At 39.4% G+C, this 19,641-nt stretch overlaps 4 protein-coding genes across 5 annotated transcripts; 3 read left to right on the forward strand and 1 right to left on the reverse strand.

Annotated features, from left to right (window-relative positions):
- The first annotated feature begins 152 nt into the window (after positions 1-152).
- On the forward strand, positions 153-4,011 carry LOC135620414 (calcium-dependent protein kinase 2-like). The gene is made up of 8 exons (XM_065123338.1): positions 153-822; positions 1,823-1,966; positions 2,086-2,238; positions 2,646-2,761; positions 3,013-3,180; positions 3,265-3,392; positions 3,485-3,584; positions 3,669-4,011. The coding sequence occupies exons 1-8, from the start codon at positions 153-155 to the stop codon at positions 3,759-3,761; spliced, it is 1,572 nt and encodes a 523-aa protein (XP_064979410.1). The 3' UTR covers positions 3,762-4,011.
- Positions 4,012-4,962: 951 nt separating this feature from the next.
- LOC135584797 (transcription factor TGA2.3-like) lies at positions 4,963-11,728 on the forward strand. Of its 2 annotated transcripts, XM_065121903.1 has the most exons (12): positions 4,963-5,173; positions 5,319-5,448; positions 5,903-6,006; positions 6,421-6,494; positions 6,601-6,798; positions 7,946-8,023; positions 8,101-8,160; positions 9,246-9,323; positions 9,448-9,499; positions 10,435-10,706; positions 10,855-11,100; positions 11,291-11,728. In XM_065121903.1, exons 2-12 carry the CDS (start codon positions 5,354-5,356, stop codon positions 11,435-11,437), a joined length of 1,404 nt encoding a protein of 467 aa, XP_064977975.1. In that variant the 5' UTR covers positions 4,963-5,173; positions 5,319-5,353; the 3' UTR covers positions 11,438-11,728. The 2 variants fall into 2 exon arrangements, with proteins under 2 accessions (XP_064977975.1, XP_064977976.1); XM_065121904.1 differs by lacking the exons at positions 4,963-5,173; positions 5,319-5,448 and adding an exon at positions 6,238-6,323 and having other exon boundaries at positions 5,920-6,006.
- On the forward strand, positions 11,427-14,551 carry LOC103995373 (NADH dehydrogenase [ubiquinone] 1 alpha subcomplex subunit 6-like). Its single transcript, XM_065121909.1, has 3 exons — positions 11,427-11,567; positions 12,216-12,464; positions 14,019-14,551. The coding sequence occupies exons 2-3, from the start codon at positions 12,249-12,251 to the stop codon at positions 14,202-14,204; spliced, it is 402 nt and encodes a 133-aa protein (XP_064977981.1). The 5' UTR covers positions 11,427-11,567; positions 12,216-12,248; the 3' UTR covers positions 14,205-14,551.
- Positions 14,552-15,271: 720 nt separating this feature from the next.
- Positions 15,272-19,434, reverse strand: LOC135619665 (pentatricopeptide repeat-containing protein At1g80270, mitochondrial-like). Its single transcript, XM_065121898.1, has 3 exons — positions 19,233-19,434; positions 17,878-18,454; positions 15,272-16,779 (listed from the first exon to the last, which is right to left on the reverse strand). The coding sequence occupies exons 1-3, from the start codon at positions 19,265-19,267 to the stop codon at positions 15,535-15,537; spliced, it is 1,857 nt and encodes a 618-aa protein (XP_064977970.1). The 5' UTR covers positions 19,268-19,434; the 3' UTR covers positions 15,272-15,534.
- Positions 19,435-19,641: the final 207 nt, after the last annotated feature.

Consider the following 19,641-nt stretch of genomic DNA (forward strand, 5'->3'; position numbering starts at 1 on the left):
CCGCCAATTTCTCCTCACCACTCCTATTAATACCCTCTCGTCTTCCCACCCCCCCTCTCTTCACTTTCCCTTCACCCGCCATATCCACCATCTCTCTCTCTCTCTCTCTGCCTCCCTCTTGGTTGCATCCAAGCATTCCTTCCGCCTCCACCATGGGCAATTGCTTCTCCCATGGTAACAATGACACGGACAAGCCCAAGAGCCCAAGCCCACCTCCGAACACCGCCGCGGCGCCATCTCCGAACTCCGCTACCCCCGACGTTGCCGCCCAGGACCAGCCGGCCTCCTCATCCTCCCCTCCGCCCACCCCCATCGGCCTCGTGCTCGGCCGCCCCATGCAGGACGTCCACGCCACCTACACCATCGGCAAAGAGCTCGGACGAGGCCAGTTCGGCGTGACGCACCTCTGCACCCACAAAACCACCGCCGAGCAGTTCGCGTGCAAGACTATCGCCAAGCGGAAGCTCACCTCCAAGGAGGACGTGGAGGACGTGAGGAGGGAGGTGGAGATCATGTACCACCTGGCCGGACAGGCCAACGTCGTGGAGCTGAAGGGGGCGTACGAGGACAAGCACTCGGTGCACCTCGTCATGGAGTTGTGCGCCGGCGGGGAGCTGTTCGACAGGATCGTCGCCCAGGGGCACTTCACGGAGTTCGCCGCCGCGTCCCTGTTGAGGACCATCGTGCAGATCGTCCACACCTGCCATTCGATGGGGGTGATGCACAGGGACCTCAAGCCGGAGAACTTCCTGTTGCTGAACAAGGAGGAGGACTCCCCCCTCAAGGCTACAGACTTCGGCCTCTCTGTCTTCTTCAAGCAAGGTCTGATTCAATCCTACTCACTCATCTCTTTCGTCTTATGTTTCCTGCTGTTCTTATTATTTTGCATTCAGTATATATATATATATATATATATTTATTGGTTCTTATGTTTCTTCGTGTTGCTGAATGTTGGAGAGGGAGAGAAAAAACCTGAAATCCAAAAAAGAAACCATAGAGATTAACAAATAAAAACATACCAAAAGGTTAAATTTAACATCATTCGGACAACTCCCATCTAATGCACGAAGAAAATCCAATTCTAAAGATAGAATCAATGAACCCTTGAATTATTCTCATTCACTTATAATCCTCTTGTATATCCTCTTACAAAAACTCGAATAACCCTTCTCTGGGTCGCGCAATCGATACCCTGTTCTTGGATAATTTGCCTATCGAAAATTTGCCCTTTTCACCTATAAATTCCTAGAATTTGTACCTTCAGTTTCACAACCACAACAATCTGATCTCATTGCTAATTATACAACATTTCCTTAGCTACAGGTCAGTCAAGGATTCGCTATGGAATTCAGTCATATTATGGCTTCCTCTTATCATAAACTGCAAAGGTAAAAAACCTTAGCAAGTTCTGTTCTTTTTTTGAATTGTTTCTTCTATTGATAGTTTGAAGTAGGCTTCACAGGTGAAGATTCATTGCGGTTGTGCTATACATGTCATATAAGTCTGATCGAACAAAACGTATCTGGTTGTATTTTTCCTGTTCATTCGGTAGCAAATTAATGCATGAGTAAATAGTCAGTGACTGTTAGTTTGATGATGAAGCACTTAAACCAAAGATGTTCTTCATTCTTAAGATTCACTGTTCCAATATTTCCCCTTCAAAAAGTGTTTTCTCTGACTTAATTACGATGTATTACACTGAATAACTGCTTGTGCTACGATTTTAAGTTAAAAGATAGGTTTTGTTTCTGACATTTTTGGACTATGGAAAAATTGTATGACTGAATCTTGAATGGAAGATGATGTTCTCAAGTCTCAACAGGTGAAGTATTCAGAGATATAGTCGGCAGTGCATACTACATAGCACCTGAAGTCTTGAAGCGAAAATACGGACCAGAAGCTGATATCTGGAGCATCGGTGTGATGCTTTACATTCTTCTCTGTGGAGTTCCTCCTTTTTGGGCTGGTAAATTTCTTTCTAATTTTTACTCATAATTTACTTGTTCTGCTTGTTATACCTTACATGAAAAAACATTGAAAAAAGAACAGACATGAAACTTCAATTTGTAATGTCAATTCTGGCAGAATCGGAACGTGGCATCTTCAATGCCATCCTACAAGGAGAGATCGATTTTGTGAGCGATCCATGGCCTAATATTTCATCTGGTGCAAAGGATCTTGTGAAGAAGATGCTAAATTCAGACCCAAATCAGAGATTGACAGCATTCGATGTTCTGAGTAATCACAATCCTTTTTCTTTCTTTATTAGATTCTGGAATTAGCTACATCTTTCGGTGTTTCACCTCGGAATCACGCATAAATTTATTTCTTTGTTATGTTTGCACTTTTTTCATGATATATTGCATGAATACTTGAAATTGTTCATGTTCAGTTTCAGGTTGTTTAAGTTTCTTTATCATCGATGTAGCGAAGTATACGTATTTGAATCACATTTTATTGCTTCTACTTCCAAATAACAATTGTCATGTGAATGGCATTAATCATCCCCTATTTTATCTTCATTTATAAATATTAAAGAGGATTCAAGGGAAGTTTCTCCAAAGAATACTAATCAAAAAATGTATGCCTTTGATGATGCATGATACTATAACCAGTACAATCTCTCACTTTTTTCTCTCCTGCAGACCATCCTTGGATTAAAGAAGATGGAGAAGCACCTGACACACCTCTTGATAACACTGTACTCAACAGGCTCAAACAGTTCCAAGCAATGAACCAATTCAAGAAAGCTGCTCTGAAGGTAAGCTTACTTGAGAGTTCTGGCACAGACATTGTAGGAAATTGGGATTCAAAGACATTCCTATATAGGTGATCAGTGTTTGCATCTGATGCTCTCAAATTGACACCTTCATTTGTTAACATTGTCAATTGGACTAACAAGATCTGATGAAACTGACATTGGAACTCATTTCCTTTTGTTTATATTCTGCAGGTAATAGAATAAATATTCATAATTTGCTCGATTTTACATCCTGTCTTCTGATTCTACAGGTGATAGCAGGCTGCCTGTCGGAGGAAGAGATCAAGGGGTTGAAGGAGATGTTCAAGAACATGGACTCTGACAATAGTGGCACCATAACTCTGGAAGAACTCGAGCAAGGCCTCGCCAAGCAAGGAACAAAGCTCTCCGAACATGAAGTCAAACAATTGATGGAAGCTGTATGTTCTTTGCTGAGGCATTTCAATTCCTTTTAGGAAATGCAAATGACAAAATGCTACATTCCTTGATCCTCCTCGATGCAGGCTGATGCAGATGGAAATGGGACTATAGATTACGAAGAATTCATCACTGCAACAGTGCACATGAATCGAATGGACCGAGAAGAGCATCTCTACACAGCATTCCAGTTCTTTGACAAGGATAACAGCGGGTAAGCTCAACAAAAATCGATGCAGTATGAATTCCACATCCACAGAATTGCCGATCCAATATGCTAACACTTGTAATTTTTCTTTGCTTTAGGTACATCACCAAGGAGGAACTCGAGCAAGCTCTCAAAGAGAAGGGAATGTGCGATGGGGAGGAAATAAAGGACATCATTTCTGAAGCAGATGCTGATAATGTAAGAAATCAACCATAGATTGCAGTAGTTGTTTGATGTTATGATGAGCTAATGTGGTCCTCTCGCCATTCACTTACCATTCAGGATGGAAGAATCAACTATGATGAGTTTGTGGCCATGATCAGAAAAGGAGATCCTGAACCCAACCAGAAGAAGAGAAGAGATGTGTTTGTTTGAACCGAGCATAAAGACAACAAATGAAGGATCGGGTGAAACAGATCACTGACTGCATGTGGGAAGAGCTTCAACTTGTTGATGAGTTAGAGAACAGCACTGTGCAAGCTAACTTCTGATTTAGCTTTTAGTTAGATGTGTCACTTCATACGGATTTTAGGGGTCAGTCAATCTTTTGAGCTTATAGGAACTCGGATATCCTCTGATCATGAAGCAGACTTCACTTGATGTGCATGGATGAATTGACTTGCTTCTTCTCCCATGATGCTGAAGTGTAATTAGATGTTTGACTAATTTGTCTGGGTGATTAAAGCAGTGTTGTTTTGTTAATCTTATCTTTACAACCTTAAGAGTGGACTTCACTGTTCATACTCTGGAAGAAACTTTGGAGAAAAGTTGCTTGTGGTTGCAGTAGGAGTTGTCAGAGACAAGATCTTATCAATCATGCCCACAACATGAGAAGGGAAGGGATGGTAAAGGTGGAAATCTCTTCACAGGTCTAATAATTGCAAGATGTAAAGGCCATCAAATATTTCTTACTCTGTATTTCTTTTTTATAGTTTAGAACTAAATTCAAGCTATCAAAAATTTTGATTTTGATAGATCATCGTAGAAATCATATTTTTATGAGATTAATTTTAGGTCAAACAATACTGAGATAATATTACGGTTTGGTGTTTCTCTCTTCCAAAGATAGCTTCTTTTTGTTTCTTCAGATTGATGGCCAAAGATTGAAGCTTTGAATGAGCAAAACTGTGATCGTTATTGCGATCAAACGACAAGCAGAGTTGGCTGTCACCAACAACAACACGATGACTTAGATCATGCGCAAATGATTGAGTAATCCACAGCCTCCTCCCATCTTCTGACACCTCTTTGAGAGCGATCGCCAACATCCAGCGCACCATCTGAGACGCACGATTCAAGCCGCAGCAGATCATCAAAGAGGACAAAGAGAAGGAGAGAATCCCCAGCCGAATCAAGCTCACTGAGATAGACGATTTGGGGAAGTCGGAGCGCCTCCGCCGTCACCGGCTTCCACAGATTACTGTTGTTTTTCTTGCCGCGTTTCCCTTCCCTCTCCCAATCCGCTGACCTTTTTCTCCCGCAGTTGGAGGCGGGCCCCTCTCTGGGGCCCACCTTCCTCAGGTGGAGGTGAGAAGGGTCGTGCTTCTCGGTGAGTAAAGTAGTCTTTTTGTGTGTCTGAGAGACAGCGAGAGAGAGAGAGTCAAAGGGACGGTGAGATTTGCCGTGGAACGCGAGTGCGGTGGTCACGCCACCCTCGCCCGCAAAATATAGGATTCTGTGGGGAGCCAAATTAGTTGTTTCTTCTCCGAAATCATCAAGGATCCTCGATCTAGGTGGATTCCAACGATTGCACCTCCTTGACGAGGAATTTTTGTTGGGATCGAGAGGTACGCTGTGAAGGCTTCTAGATTCTTCTTTGGTGATTCTGGGGGATTGGGAAGGCTTGTGAGGGCTACTGCGGCAGAAAGCTTCGAGCTTTCGTGGTTTTTATAGGTTTTTTTTTTTCTTCTGGGGGGTGTTCGAGTTTGCTAGGTGGCCACGGTGGTCGTTGATGATGGCGATGGTGGATGGGGAGTAGGAAAGGCGGGGTCGGCGTGGAAGACGGTAAGCGAGCGGCGAGCGGGATGCCGAGCTTCGTTTCCTCACCGGTGGCTCAGAACATGTACGCCAATCTCTCGGTCGTTTATTGTTATTGCTATGTTTGTTTCATGGTCAAAATAAGACCTTTTTTGGCTCGACTTGATTCGAGTTCAGTTCTTTTCCAACATGATTTCTATGCTCGAGTATCGTTGTTATCTGCTCCAGTTCTTTTGGAAGCAGAAGCCGTCGAGTTCGCCGCTATTGTCTTTCTTTCCCAAATTGCATCCGCTAGGCATGTGTTGGTACTACAAACAGAGAAAGTAAAGGTTGCTAATATAGATGGGTTGAGGTTAGGTTATATTTTTGATTGATGATAGTAAAGGGTGATTTAATGCAAACACAAATTTCGTTCAGCCTAACTATTGTTCCACTTTGTACTTCATAAAATGATAATAGTTAAATTTCTTCGTGATATTTATTTTTAGCTTTTCTGTGTCATTTCATCCAACTAACTCATATAGCTTATTCTCTCATAGTGTCGTGGAGGGGAACACTAAGCATCCATCTAGAGTTTCTGACTTTGGCATGCTTGAGCAATCTGTCAGGCGCAACTTAGAAGCAGCTGCTGATTTCATCAGAAGTAAGTTATCTTTTGATCCAACTCTTTGTAAATTTGTTCAAATTGTTAATTGTTTTACATTCTGTTTTCGCTAGAAAATTTTTGTGTGTGTGTTTGTGTGTTTGGGCTCCTTACATCCAGAGTTGAGGTATCTTTTGCATCTTTTGCTTGTTGTGTGTCTCAAATGCCATACTCTAGAAATGACACACTGAAACTTGACACAAGCTAATTGGACAACTCAACTTGTTCTAGAGGTGGTTTCATCTTGGGAGTGATACGCAACTTCCTTAATGAGATTCTGATAGGAGTCTCTGTCCATGCTGGAACTGACATGGCTTGTAATCCTTCTTGTTTCTTCTTTTTAATGGTGGAAAATATCTGTATGACTTAAACCAAAGGATGTCACTAAAGGCTTGTTCTTTTTCGTGTTTGCAGATCCTGAAGTTAATCCAAAACCTAGTGTTCAAACCAGTATTTCTGGTCCTTCTCATTTTGATAATTTTAGTAAAGTAAGGTTTACATTATTGGCATGTATCTTAAATGTTGACGACAGGAGTGGTCTAACTGCTCTCTATTAAGAAATGGTGTCCTGATTTGTCTTTTGTCCAACAACAGCCTCTTGGAATCAGTAATATTTCTACATCGACAGCCAGAGTTGGATCGTCGACGGTGCCCCTACACAAGGGGCAGCGACCTCATCTGGTTTCACTTGCTAGTGGTCAGTTTGAAAACTTGGGTGAGACCACAATGGCAGATGCTAGCCCGAGGACAGACGCTTCAACAGATGTGGATGCTGGTGACAAAAATCATAAGGTGGTCTTCTTTCCCTCTTAACACTTTCAGTAAAAGACACTGGTTTCTTTAGAAAATCCGTTTTTCCTGTATTCTGTATTTCAACTGATTATAAACTGACTGATTTAGCAGCTTTTTGTTTTGTTTGCTGAGCTAGGAGAAATCACATTATTGTTTATCCTTTCTTTCCCAACTTATTTACGGATAGGACATGCCTACCATGTTTTAGTTCGACAAATTTTTGTTACATTCAGCAAAGGGCAAGAAAAACTCACGAGTAGTATCCTTCCCTTTGCCAACAGAGGTTACTACTTGTTGATACTTCCATGTGTTGCTCGTTGGTGCAAAGATTTGCTGATTAGCGTAGGACTTGCATTACACCAATCGTCTTCTTCTTGCTTCTTCATCCGCTTTCAATTCTTTCCATCCTAGCGGTTAAGGTGTTCAAATAAGATCATCCCATCTACCAAAATGTAGCCTTTACTCTTGATGGTGTGTTGTTGGAGTGCTCCAACATGGTGATATAGAAGCTTCCTGAGATGTGGATCCTTGAATTCTTTAATACAAACTGGCAGGGATTTTGCCTCATTACTAGGGTTGTGAATCATGGTAGAGAGGAACACTCACAAAAGTGTAATTAAAAACTAAAAATCTTATTGGTGAAATAATATATTAAATGGAGAAGATCCATGTTCATCGCATCTGACATAGTCTTACTCCAGCTTTCAATGGCCTAACGCAACACCCCACCTTTTTCATCCTTGAGTAATCAGGAAACAGTAGGTTAAAGATGTCCTCGAGGATTTAATCGCATGTTTTTAGACTTATATTCCCAAACCTAACAGTTGTAAACCAATCTCTCTTTAGGATGAAATTAACTTAAAGTATTAATGCTGCCATCCCACCTATGCCTTTGGGAAACAATCTTACATAAAGCTTTTGCCTTGTTTGACTTCTTGCTTTATGTAACTCACGAGATTATTAGTTAGATAAATCAATTCATAGTGTGATAGGGATATTTTAAGGTGTGGCTAATTGGGAGGAGTTCAAGTTACCATTCTTTTGCTTAGCAACTTAGGGATTTCTACCTATTTTCTGTACATGGAGCATTGGCGAATGATAAGTAGATTCCTTTTGTGATGGATCTTTTTTATCTCTTAATTTGCAGCCAAAAAGAGGGCAACTTGCTGCAATAGCAACTTCTGATTCTAGTGACAAGACCAAGGAGAAAACAGGGGATCAAAAGGTAACACACACATAGTTTTGATACATTAGTTATGTGCACAAGTAATTTTACTTATGCTGAATACTGTTGTTGCGTAGACACTTCGTCGACTTGCACAAAATCGTGAAGCTGCCAGAAAGAGTCGGCTAAGGAAAAAGGTTATTTATCTATTTCTGATGCTGAATTTTTTTAGTTGTGTTTAGTTAGGGTTTTTATCTTTTGCCATGAGGTCACTCAACAATATATTTAATCTCGTTGTCGTTTCTCCAAATAAGATTTGTAACTATCTTTATTTATTCAGTCTATTAGCATTGGGATCATAAGGAAAATGAAAGAAAAGACGTTTGACCCTCTTTAACTTTTTATTAACCAGAAGTCATAGATGCCAAATAAAAAATAATATACAAAGGTAGGCTCACTGCCCAGTGCACCTCGTTCCACCAGTTAAAATCGGACACTTTGCACAGTAAGGTAACAAGCTTAGTAGAAACCAAAACCAGATAAATATTGGTAATCTATGTACTGGATCACAGTTCGACTAGTAAAATTTTTAGCTCGTACCTATTGAAATGCTTGGTCTAAACCATGATATTTCGACCAAGGTTTAAAATCTTGATCCAATACCCATGTTAAGAACTTTGTCAGACCAGTTACGGTACCAGGACACTAATTTATACCTTTCAGCGTCACTGTAAAAGAGATAATACAAAAAGAATATACACTAATTTATACCTTACAGCATCACTGTAAAAGAGATAATACAAAAAGAATGACCGGTACTGAGCTACATGGGATGGTATTGGTTCCTGGTCACACCGATTTTGATTTATACATCATACCAGTCTGAACGATGTTTGGTACCATGGTGTGGACAATATACAATATCTAAATGCACCATTCTCTACTTTTTCAAATAGATACTGTTGAACAATTCAAGACTGCTAGTATTGTCTTACTTCACTACGTGACGCTTCAGTTTTCTTGGTTTTACTACAGACATGGAGCATTAGGTAGCATAAGCCTTTGTTCCAACCGCCCAATCTGTGTCCCAATTCATTTGTTAAACAATCGATAATATGCCTTATTGCTTGCTTGTACTAAGATGTTATTTGATATTGGTTTCATTAAAATATACTTTAAACTCAGCGAACACATCTGGCATCTTGTTTCATCAATAGGCTGCAATATGTAAGCCCTATATAACTAGTTTGCTGTATTGAGTTTTGACGCTTATATTCGCAAGGCATATGTACAACAACTAGAGGGTAGCAGGCTGAAACTTACTCACATTGAGCAGGAGCTTCAACATGCTCGACAGCAGGTGATGGTCTTATCTCTTTTTTTCTTTTTTTTTTTGTTTCACCGCCATCTATCTATAACAGTATGCATCAGTTTTCTTCACAAAAATTGTATTAGATATCTTAATAAAAAAATCTATCTTCTAGGGAATTTTTATTTCTAGCTCAGGAGATCAATCCCATGCAATGAGTGGAAATGGTAAGTTCTGTCCCCTGAGATTCTTAATATGATGTTGAATACTACAAGAACTGTGAATCCTGTTTGGTTAGCAGCAAATAGTTTAACTTTACTGAATGTTGTCAATGCATACTTTTGGTGCCTATTGTGGTTTCCTATTCTACTAATTAACATGATATCTTCTTTGTATGGTAACTCTATTTCAAAGTAACTGTCGAGAAAGCCCACTCTGGAAGATGTCATCCTGCAATATAATTGTCAAGCTTTTATCTTGGACATATGATAGCATAATTGTCAACATAATTGTCAAGTTTAAATGAAAGAAACTAAATAGCTTGTGTTATTTTTCAAAAATAGTGTCATACGTATCACTGCAAAGCATTAAATTCACATAGTTGCTTCTTGAACGGAGAAATTGATTATGCAAGAAATAATAACACCATTCTTTCATTTAACATCTGTATCCAATAAGGACAATTGTCCTACAATGCATGGGACCTCTTGTGTCATGCAGAACAGAATCCTCAGTTAAACCTGTTCGGGTAATGGACCAATCAGGCTCCTAGGTTAAAATTTTTTTACATGGGAATTGGTTCATGGATTCAATCTATGGTTCCATTTTTCAGTTCCAAGTGCCAAAAACACTCAGATAACATCAACTGGAAGTGACCAAGTAGTTTTGTTTTGATTTTTTCAGTATTTTTTTCTCTCATATTTTCTCCCTTCTTCCTGCTGCATCGTGCTATCGGCTAGCCTGATATCAGGTGAGGCTAATGGTTTGTACCATATCGGTCGTTGGCCGCTACGGGACATGCTGCCCGGTAAAAAGATCCTTGATGTAAAATGCAAAATCATATCGGAACATTGATCAACAGACCGTGTACTAACATTGATATCCTCTGTTGCGCACTCGCACTTGTCAATGCCATAAACACCAAGTAAAATTATTTTCGCAGAGGGGTTGGCTTTTAACAGTGAATATGCACGATGGCGAGAAGAGCACAATCGGCAGATCAGTGAACTCAGGACTGCCGTGAATGCACATGCCAGTGAGAATGACCTCCGTGCTATTGTGGATGGCATCATGGCACACTATGATGAGATTTTTAAGCTCAAGGGCACTGCTGCAAAAGCAGATGTCTTTCACATGTTATCAGGCATGTGGAAGACACCTGCCGAGAGGTGTTTCCTGTGGCTAGGAGGTTTCCGCTCATCTGAACTCCTAAAGGTACAGCTCTGTACTACCCTTTTCACTCTTCAAGCAAATACTTGAAGTAAGAAATCCATAGTTGTGGATGGCAAAAACTGTTCTCATTTTCTTTGGTTGCTAGATTGTTTATCTATAATTATCTTCTCTCATAATGGTGACTTTTCAGCTTCTTACAAGTCAGCTAGAGCCACTTACAGAGCAGCAATTGATGGGTCTGTGCAATCTCCAGCAATCCTCTCAGCAGGCCGAGGATGCTCTCTCGCAGGGGATGGAGGCACTGCAGCAGTCTTTGGCAGAAACATTGGCTGGGTCTCTTAGCTCCTCGGGGTCTTCAGGCAACGTTGCGAACTACATGGGTCAGATGGCTATGGCCATGGGGAAACTTGGGACTCTCGAAAATTTCCTTTGCCAGGTAAACAACTTCTCGTGCTTGAAATCTATGATTCCTATTCTAGAGTTGCATAAACCATACTTCGGATTCATTTCGACTGTTTGTTATGTTTATTTTCTGTGGTTCAACTGCTTAACTTCTTCCAAGCAAGTGTTGAACCCAAAAAAAAGTTTCATTCACGTCCAAGACTAAATCATGATACACTTACCAGGCTGACAACCTGCGGCAACAGACTCTACAACAAATGTGTCGGATACTAACTACTCGTCAAGCTGCACGAGCACTTCTTGCCATCAATGACTACTTCTCACGGCTTCATGCCCTGAGCTCTCTTTGGCTTGCTCGGCCTCGTGACTAAGGAGACAGATAACATTGCTTCCACAATCTTACGGCCTACTCCGAAGGTTCCATTGCAGATATTGCTAAATCAACTGGCTACTTGGATCTAATTGTTACGGTTCGATGGCGACTTTGAATCAGGAGATCATGTATAGTCATTATGCCATCACCTCTCTTTTTTCTTTTGCTTTGTAAGCGTAACTTGATATTTCACCATTGTGCATTGACTGTAGTTGTATATCTTTAACAAAAGTATTGTAATGATAGATCTAAATGGTTTGCTAATGTTCTATCCACATTTTTAGTTCCATTGCCATGAATCTTCTGAGACCAAATAATAAATGCTTTACAAGTTAATAGTATAACAATACTTTATTAGCATCGATAAAAAATTGTTCGATCGTATGATAGAGGGTCTAAGATCGATTAATTTGTTGATCGTAAATTTTTTGTGCACAAGTAAATGTGTTCATCAATAAAAGTAGTTTTATTTTCGTTTGGGAGCAAAATAAAGGTATAATAATTTTATAAAATTCTAAATTGATCAACATTTAGAATCATGTTTTCTTTTTTCTTTTTTTACTTAATAATATTTGGAAAGATAGGAAACAAATTAGGATTTTCTTTTCCTTTTTGAAGACCAAGAATTATGAAATTTATATGTTGTTCATAACTAGCAAAAATAGAAAAGATAAAAATAAAATTACACTTATATCCCTCCCTACACCAAAAAAAAAGAAATCTTTTTTGGGCTTTTGTGTTGTGTTTTTGATCGGCATTAGTACGCATCTCAACAGTGTCCGGAGAGAGAGAGAAAGAGAGAGGGGCTCATGGCGTACGCGGCGTTGAAGACGGTGAAGGTTCCTCCGAACTCGTCGAGCCGAGAGGAGGCCCGGAAGCGGACGATCAACATCTTCAAAATGGCCTGCCGATCCCTCCCCGCCGTGATGGAGATCTACAACCTCGAGGACGTCGTCGCCGTCTCCCAACTCCGCTCCACTGTCTCCGCCGAGATCCGCAAGAACGCCCACATCGCCAACCCAAAGGTCTTCCGTCCATCCCCCCTCTCCCTTCCGTTTCGGATCCTCCGATTTTTTACCTATTCCATGCCAAGTTTTGATTTCAAATGTCTTCCCCGACCTTTGTCTTCTCCTGGTCGTGTCGGTTTAAATTTTGAACACAATATATGATTTGATAATAATTTTGGACGGAAATAGGCTGCTTGCTTCTTCTTAGGTCATGCATTATGTTGGTTTGTTGATGCATTTTGATCTTTGGGCCGTTTGGATGGCGTTACTGACCTTTATTAAGCTAGAAAATCGAGAAATAAAGGAAATTATCTGCCTCTGCTCTGTCACTACTATCTTACCGACAAGACGGTGGAGAACTCTAGCAACCTTTGTTGGTTCACTTGTATGGTGTAGGAATTTGCTTGGAGAAACATTCTCAATCCATAACCTGTTGACAATTATTATTATTATTTTGATGAACACTTTCAAGGCTTTTGTGTTGCAGGGTAGTTGAAACTTGCCTTCTGCCAAATCTCAATGATAGCCAAAACTCGCCAAAGCAGAACAAAAGCGCACCTCGATAGACCTGTTTTGTGCACTAGCCATTTGTCATCTTCAAGCCTCCACCAATACCAAAGGTAGATCCCAAGTATCTTCTGGAAATCTCTACAGTACCATTGCAAAACACAATCTTAAAGCTACTTAAAATGCAGCAGAGCTAGAAAAACTACTTTGACATGACTGTAGTTCAGCCATGCATTCAAATTTCTTTTTATTAAATATAGTAAAGGCATCTTGATCTCCTTCTACCTCTTGTACTACTTATAGTCTATAGAACTTTAAACATATCGACACTATTCTAGCTTATTCTTATTTTATCCTTAATTACTCCAATATCCCTGTTGACTCAATAACTTGATAAGCCTACTTAGAACCACCACATAGTCTAATGGGGGTGTCACATCATTCAAGTTCAGGTTCAGTTGAGTTATGATTAAATTTAGAACACATGTATTGTATGTGAACCATTCTAACCCGTCTTGAACTTTCCATGTGGGAGTTACTGGGTTGTCACATTATTCAAGTTTGGGTCCGATTGGGTGACTATCATGTTTATATGTATTTTCAGCTAAGTTTTCTATGGAATTTGGTACACTCTTTTATCTTTCTTAATATATTTGGATTTCTGTTGACTGTGTAATTGTTTGCAGGTACTGTTTATGCTATAGAACGAAGGTAATGTAGATGTTATCCTGTTAGTCTAGAGCCCAAGTTGGATGACTAAAAAAAATGGCTGCCAAGTTTTCTTTAAGAGTATCAAAATCTTTAAGAACCTCTACAAAATCAAGCTATTTTGGGCTAGCGGCTAGATCTTTTCAGGAAAGAGGATATGCAGCTGAACAGACAGACATTATTAAAGTCACAGGAAAGAAATGTGTTTCATTTTATGCTCTGTAATAGTCCTGCTGCAACTAGAACCTTTGTTTATTCAAGATCCTTATTTTGGTCGAGGTTGTTTCTGTCTAAATTTTATTATTTCTGCAACAAGCTTTGAATTCTAATCAGTTTTGTTCTGATATATTAAAACAGGTCATTGATTTGCTTCTTTTCAAGGGAACGGAGGAACTTAGCAACATAGTCACACATTCAAAGCAGCGACACCACTTAATTGGCCAATATGTTGTCGGACGTGGAGGGCTAGTGCAGGACATGGGGACAAAAGAACAAGGGATTTCTGAGTTTTTGAAACAGTTCTATAGGAGCAATTATTTCTGAACATACTCCAAAAACTGGAAGGAAATGAGATTTTGATCCAGTTCATCTGGATCACTGTGTTTCGGGAGACATTGAGAAATATTTTTCAATGCATGCTTTTTTATCATTTCTCTTTTAGACAAATTCATGGCACTTTCATGATTAAATCCTGTTCGAGTGTTAAAAGTGCATGTTTGGTTGTTCTGCAGATAGTGCAAGCATTCTTGCAGCCTTTGCTCATTTTTGAGTTGGTCAAGAGGGTTCCCCCAGGTAGACATCATCAAGAAGTATGCACACCATATGCTCTTCTACATTCACCTATTTAGTGGCTGGCATAAAAGCAGATCATTTTCTGAGTAATGTGGAGGTACACAAAGTCTGCAAGCATGAATTTGATGATAAATGCTACTTTAAAAGGTTTGAAAATATCATACTAATCTATAAATGTTCTTTCTGAATTCTTTAGCAGGAAATAATGATGCCGATGATGATCGTATACATTGTGAAAGAGATGCAAAGACAATGGCTTGTGCTCTTCCATCTTGGAGATGATGAGGATTGGTAATGCATAATATTTTGATTTAATTGATGAAGAGTGTAGGAGAGGGAATAAAAGGAAGAGGATAACATCTACAGCATCTCTGAAATTAGATATTAATTTCTGAAATTTGTGGCTTCTATAGCATTTCTTGTACATTAGGCATGCTTTTTTGGCATCAAACTACTCATGGTAGATCAATATAGTTGTTACATACTAATAATATCCACTTGAATAAACTACACAAATAGATAATTGGATGAATTATAAGAATATATAAGAAAACAAAACAAGTTACAAATGTGGAAACTATTTTGGTATTTGCAGTTTAGCATTTGTGCAAATAGGCATTCAAATGACAGCATCACAAGCATAAATCAAGCAAAGAAATTTAAGAACTAAATCTATAAAAAACCATGGCAGTATTGTCTTAAGTTAACACTTCTAAAAACCCAAAATAGACAAATGAAGGTTAGCAAATAAGAGATGCAGTTCAACCTCAGAACAATATATTATTGAGCACAAAACTGTTGAGAAAAGAGAAAAGCACTTGGTAGATCAAACTATCTAATTCCCTAAATTCATGCAAAGCATATTGGGTTTTCTAGCAATCCTCAGCAACAAGATAAGTTGTGGAAACATAAAGCTGAATAGAGAGAAGAAGATTCTAATCTTGCTTCTCCTCATAGTACTACCCATCTTTAGTTCCTAAAACAAGCAACAAAAGTCGACTAGATTGTAACAACATTTTAATAACTGAAACCAGCATGAAGGACATCAAAGAGATCATGACTTGCGTGGCATGCTCCAAGTTTAATCGAGCAATTCTGAGAATGGAGTCTTCTTAAATGCATCAATAGCCGCCAGTTGTGCTGCCAGAGCCTTGTTAGGGAACATGTTATCAGCCTTCATCCTCTCCCTAAATCCATAAGCTGGAGTTTTGGCATTCACATAGGCCTGAAGTAATGACTGGTATTGCCTCATTCTGCCAATATATCCAACTTGCCTCAGCCTGTGAAATATCTTTTCTGCATTATGGACATCTCCCCTGTTGGAATAGTGGTCCATCACGGCCATGTAAGATGATAAGAGAAGTCTATTCTGATTTTGCTGAGCTGCTTTCTGCAATATGGAATCAGCTTTATCCACCTCCCCGGCTTCTACATACAGCTTCACAAGTGCATCCCAAGTTAGAGGACCAATTCTGCAACCACTGTTGGACATTCGCTTCACCAATTCCTTCCCCTTGGTCAGAAGCTTATTGTTTGCATAGACCTTTAACATAGCATTATAGTACTTTGAGGACAACTTCCATTTCTTAGAAATGTTCTCAAAGACTTCCTCTGCGGTTTCTATCTGCCCAAGCTTATCCCAGGCCTCTATTGCAGCTAAGCACTCATCCAGACGTGGGTTAGCTTCACAAACCTTCCAAACTCTTCCTACATCATCTACTTTGCCAAGAGCAGCATAAAGGGGAAGAAGAACCTTGCAAACGTTGCGATTCTCCTTGAAATCATCACCTTCCATCTCCTTCAATGCTGCCTCAGCTTTCTCATTGAGACCAGCGAAAATGTAATACCTTGCAACCATAGCTTGGGTCATGATATCAGGTTCCACACCTTCAGCCTTCATTGTCTCCACGATCTGCTCCATACCTGATATATCATTGACACGGCCTTTGGTGTCTATTAAGATCTTGTATGTGAAGAGCGTTGGCTTCACATTTTCCTTTTCCATCATCAAGAGTACATCAGCAATCTTCTTACGGTCTAACCTCTTATATAGCAGCAACAGCTGGTTGCAAGCAAATGCTGAAATCGGAAACCCAAGATCTCTAATCTTATTGAACACTTCCTCTGCTTTCTTGACATTGACAGCACCAGCACAATTGGCTAGAAGAGTTCTGTAGACCACCTCACTCCTGAAAGATTCTGGAATTTTCTCAATGTACTTTTCTGCCTTCTGAAGACCGCTTACCTTAGCAATCAAATCCAAGTGAGAAGCATAGTCACGCTCTATAAAGTCAATATGTCCATTGGCTTCCAGCCACTCCGTGAACTGCAAAAACAAAAAAAGATTTTGTTAGCATGTAAAACAATCGAAAAATGCATATAACAGGAATAACTCAACAAAATTTGCCTTTTGTCAGAAGTAAACAAAGAACACAAGGTAGACTATCAGCATGCAAGGCAAAGTTGCATATATACCCTAAAGTACTAGCATTCATATCCGTGTTTAACCCAATGAAGTTGAAAATTTTCATATGCACACACTGAGTGTTGGTAAAATTGCAAGTAAACAAAGAGCACAAGGTAGACTAACAGAGTTCAAAGGGAAAGTTGCATATATACCCTAAAGTACGAGCATTCATAGTCATATTTGACCCTATTGAGTTGAAATTTTTCATATATACATACAGCGCATTAGTGCAATTGTAAGGATGCTACTTTGCATCAAAATGACCAACATTGAGTGAGGTAAGGCTGCATATATAGTCCCTCCCCACACCCTACATTGACAAGGGCGTCATGCACTGCTATCACCACTTTTATACATGCATCTCAGTAAATATGCATTATGTTATTTCAGGTGTATAAATGATTTTTTTTTAACTTCATAAAAAATGCAGGGGTAATTATAAATGGCCAACCAAGAATAGTTGAAGTAAAAAAAAAAAAAGTACCTTTTACGAGTGGATCCTTAAAGTCAAGACCATATACACCTCATGACATTGTTTAAGTAATAAAAAAATGGACAGATATTAGATTTTGTACCTTTGGCCTCTCACATTGCAAATTCTTTCCAAAATTTTTTTAAAAAAAAACTTCATTTGGTAAAGTTAAAGATGTTAGGTACCAAAACAGAAATTTGTCCAACATAGGCAACTTAGCCAAGACAAAGAAACCAAGCATACACACAATCCTAATGGCCAATCCAATTTTCAGATTGGTGAAATACTTCCAATCAGCCCAATCCTACAACAAATAATAGTATCAAACCATGAATTTCTATCTTTTACAGGATACCGCCTATTATAAAAGCAACTAATTTTAAATTAAAAAATATCACCTAATTTCAAATTGACCACCATATTTTATAAATTTCATTGACACATGTACAAAGAAGTCTACGATATTTGCAAAGAAAAAGCATCACCTGTAGGGCAGTCACATACAACCGTCGTTTCCTGAGATTCAGCATAGCAGAAGAGATTTCCTCTCGTCCCAAGGGTTTACCTTCCTCGGCCCATTTATTAAGTGCACTAGTCAACGATTGACGTGGAGAATCCATTATAGTCTTGAAAAGAGGAGAATAGAGTGTCCGTCTTCGTGGCCCCTTCACTTCACTTGAAGTTGATTCAACATCTAACAAACCTAATGAATTATCTGCAGCTTCATCAGATTCTTCAGATAACTCTCCTTCGGACATCAGCTCCTTATCTTCCTTGTCTGAACCATCGTTAACTTCAGCAGATTCTGGTGGTTCCTCCAGATCAGAAAAACCATCCTCCAAATCATCTTCCTTGTCAGTCGATTTTTGTCCAACCTGAGAAGAGAGATTTCGACTCCAGACGAAAGACCTCAAAGAAATAGGTCCACAGGAAACCGACTTTGATGGGATGAAGCTCCTGTTTATACCAGCCTCCTCATAATGGCATTCTCCATTATCTATGCTACTACTTGCTACATGTAAATTCATGCGACAACAACGTGCAACAACATTGCAGTTACCCCTGAGATTAGAGTAGAAAGATATCAAAACTTTCACCTTATCTTTAACACAAAAATCAGCAAACGAGTTTTAAGTTATCACATAATACGAATATATGCTCAAACTTAATTAATTAATCAAGACCAGGATCGTTAAAACAAAAAAAAGTACATTTACATATCATAATGGATTGGTCCCTCACATTATCAACTACGCATGCAACTACAAAAGGTTACATTCTTAATCAAATGGAGGCAGAAAAAGGAACAATAAACACAAAAATAGATGACCATAACTAAATATCTAAGCTATAAAGAATCTCCTCAAGTTTAGACAGATTGCATATACAGGGACTCTTCACTCCTTGCACTTCTCAAATCTGACGGTTACTTTACCGATAGTAGATGAGGGAGAGAACTGTTCTTCAACAATAATCAATAGCACACTACGAAATGTAAATCTCCATACGTCCTAAAGATTTATATGGAAAGCCAAAAAAACACAGTTTAGAAACACACTATGACATTAACTTCACAAACCATTGCATACGAATTAGCTTTATGTTAAAACTTCTACACGAAATCGAGCTAAAAGAAAACTACATAGAACCAGCTCATGCATACAATGCTTCTTTGTGATAGACTAATTTCTTGATCAGTGCAGCAAATAAGATAGCACAAAAAAGCGTCTCTTTCTCGACAAAACCAGAAAAAAGGATTCAAAAGATCAAGTTTTGATAACGATTTGGAAGAGATAGCTGACAACGGATGCGGCCAAAGACAAGGAGGTAGGGAAATCACCTCATGGGGTTTAACGCCCGGCGAAGCGCCCACATGACGGTTCTGACAGTTTCCCTCCGACGACGAGAGAGAACTAAAAGAGGAGTGGGAAGATATATAAAAACCCTAAACGTAGAGGATCACACAGACCGCCGCCGAGTTGGAGAAACCCCAAGACTGTGACGGTGGCTCAAGATTGAGCCTCCGCTCCGCTGATAGCTTATAGCCTGTGATCCTTAAACCCTAACTCCGCATATATAGAATCGGGCGATGCTGGTCTTGTTGGGCTCTCAAAACGGGCCTAAATTGGGCTGCTTTGGGCCCACTAAAATCGGTCGGCGGCTCAACCAATCCTACCGTAAATTTAATAAATAATATTAAAAATGAAACATATAGATATTATTTTAAATATAATTATTGAAAATATAAA

This window comes from Musa acuminata, chromosome BXJ2-8, assembly GCF_036884655.1.
Source record: "Musa acuminata AAA Group cultivar baxijiao chromosome BXJ2-8, Cavendish_Baxijiao_AAA, whole genome shotgun sequence".
Classification (NCBI taxonomy): domain Eukaryota; kingdom Viridiplantae; phylum Streptophyta; class Magnoliopsida; order Zingiberales; family Musaceae; genus Musa; species Musa acuminata.

Excerpts from the sequence above, each read along its gene's own strand:
- LOC103995373 (XM_065121909.1), top strand. The coding sequence starts at position 12,249 with ATGGCGTACGCGGCGTTGAAGACGGTGAAGGTTCCTCCGAACTCGTCG. Across the intron at positions 12,465-14,018 it reads CCCACATCGCCAACCCAAAG|GTCATTGATTTGCTTCTTTT; the intron begins GTCTTCCGTCCA and ends ATATTAAAACAG.
- LOC135619665 (XM_065121898.1), bottom strand. The coding sequence starts at position 19,267 with ATGTGGGCGCTTCGCCGGGCGTTAAACCCCATGAG. Across the intron at positions 18,455-19,232 it reads CGGGCGTTAAACCCCATGAG|GGGTAACTGCAATGTTGTTG; the intron begins GTGATTTCCCTA and ends CTCTAATCTCAG. Across the intron at positions 16,780-17,877 it reads TGTATGTGACTGCCCTACAG|TTCACGGAGTGGCTGGAAGC; the intron begins GTGATGCTTTTT and ends TTGTTTTTGCAG.
- LOC135584797 (XM_065121903.1), top strand. The coding sequence starts at position 5,354 with ATGGGGAGTAGGAAAGGCGGGGTCGGCGTGGAAGACGGTAAGCGAGCG. Across the intron at positions 9,324-9,447 it reads TTCAACATGCTCGACAGCAG|GGAATTTTTATTTCTAGCTC; the intron begins GTGATGGTCTTA and ends TCTATCTTCTAG. Across the intron at positions 9,500-10,434 it reads CCATGCAATGAGTGGAAATG|AGGGGTTGGCTTTTAACAGT; the intron begins GTAAGTTCTGTC and ends TTATTTTCGCAG.
- LOC135620414 (XM_065123338.1), top strand. The coding sequence starts at position 153 with ATGGGCAATTGCTTCTCCCATGGTAACAATGACACGGACAAGCCCAAG. Across the intron at positions 2,239-2,645 it reads GACAGCATTCGATGTTCTGA|ACCATCCTTGGATTAAAGAA; the intron begins GTAATCACAATC and ends TCTCTCCTGCAG. Across the intron at positions 3,181-3,264 it reads TCAAACAATTGATGGAAGCT|GCTGATGCAGATGGAAATGG; the intron begins GTATGTTCTTTG and ends TCCTCGATGCAG.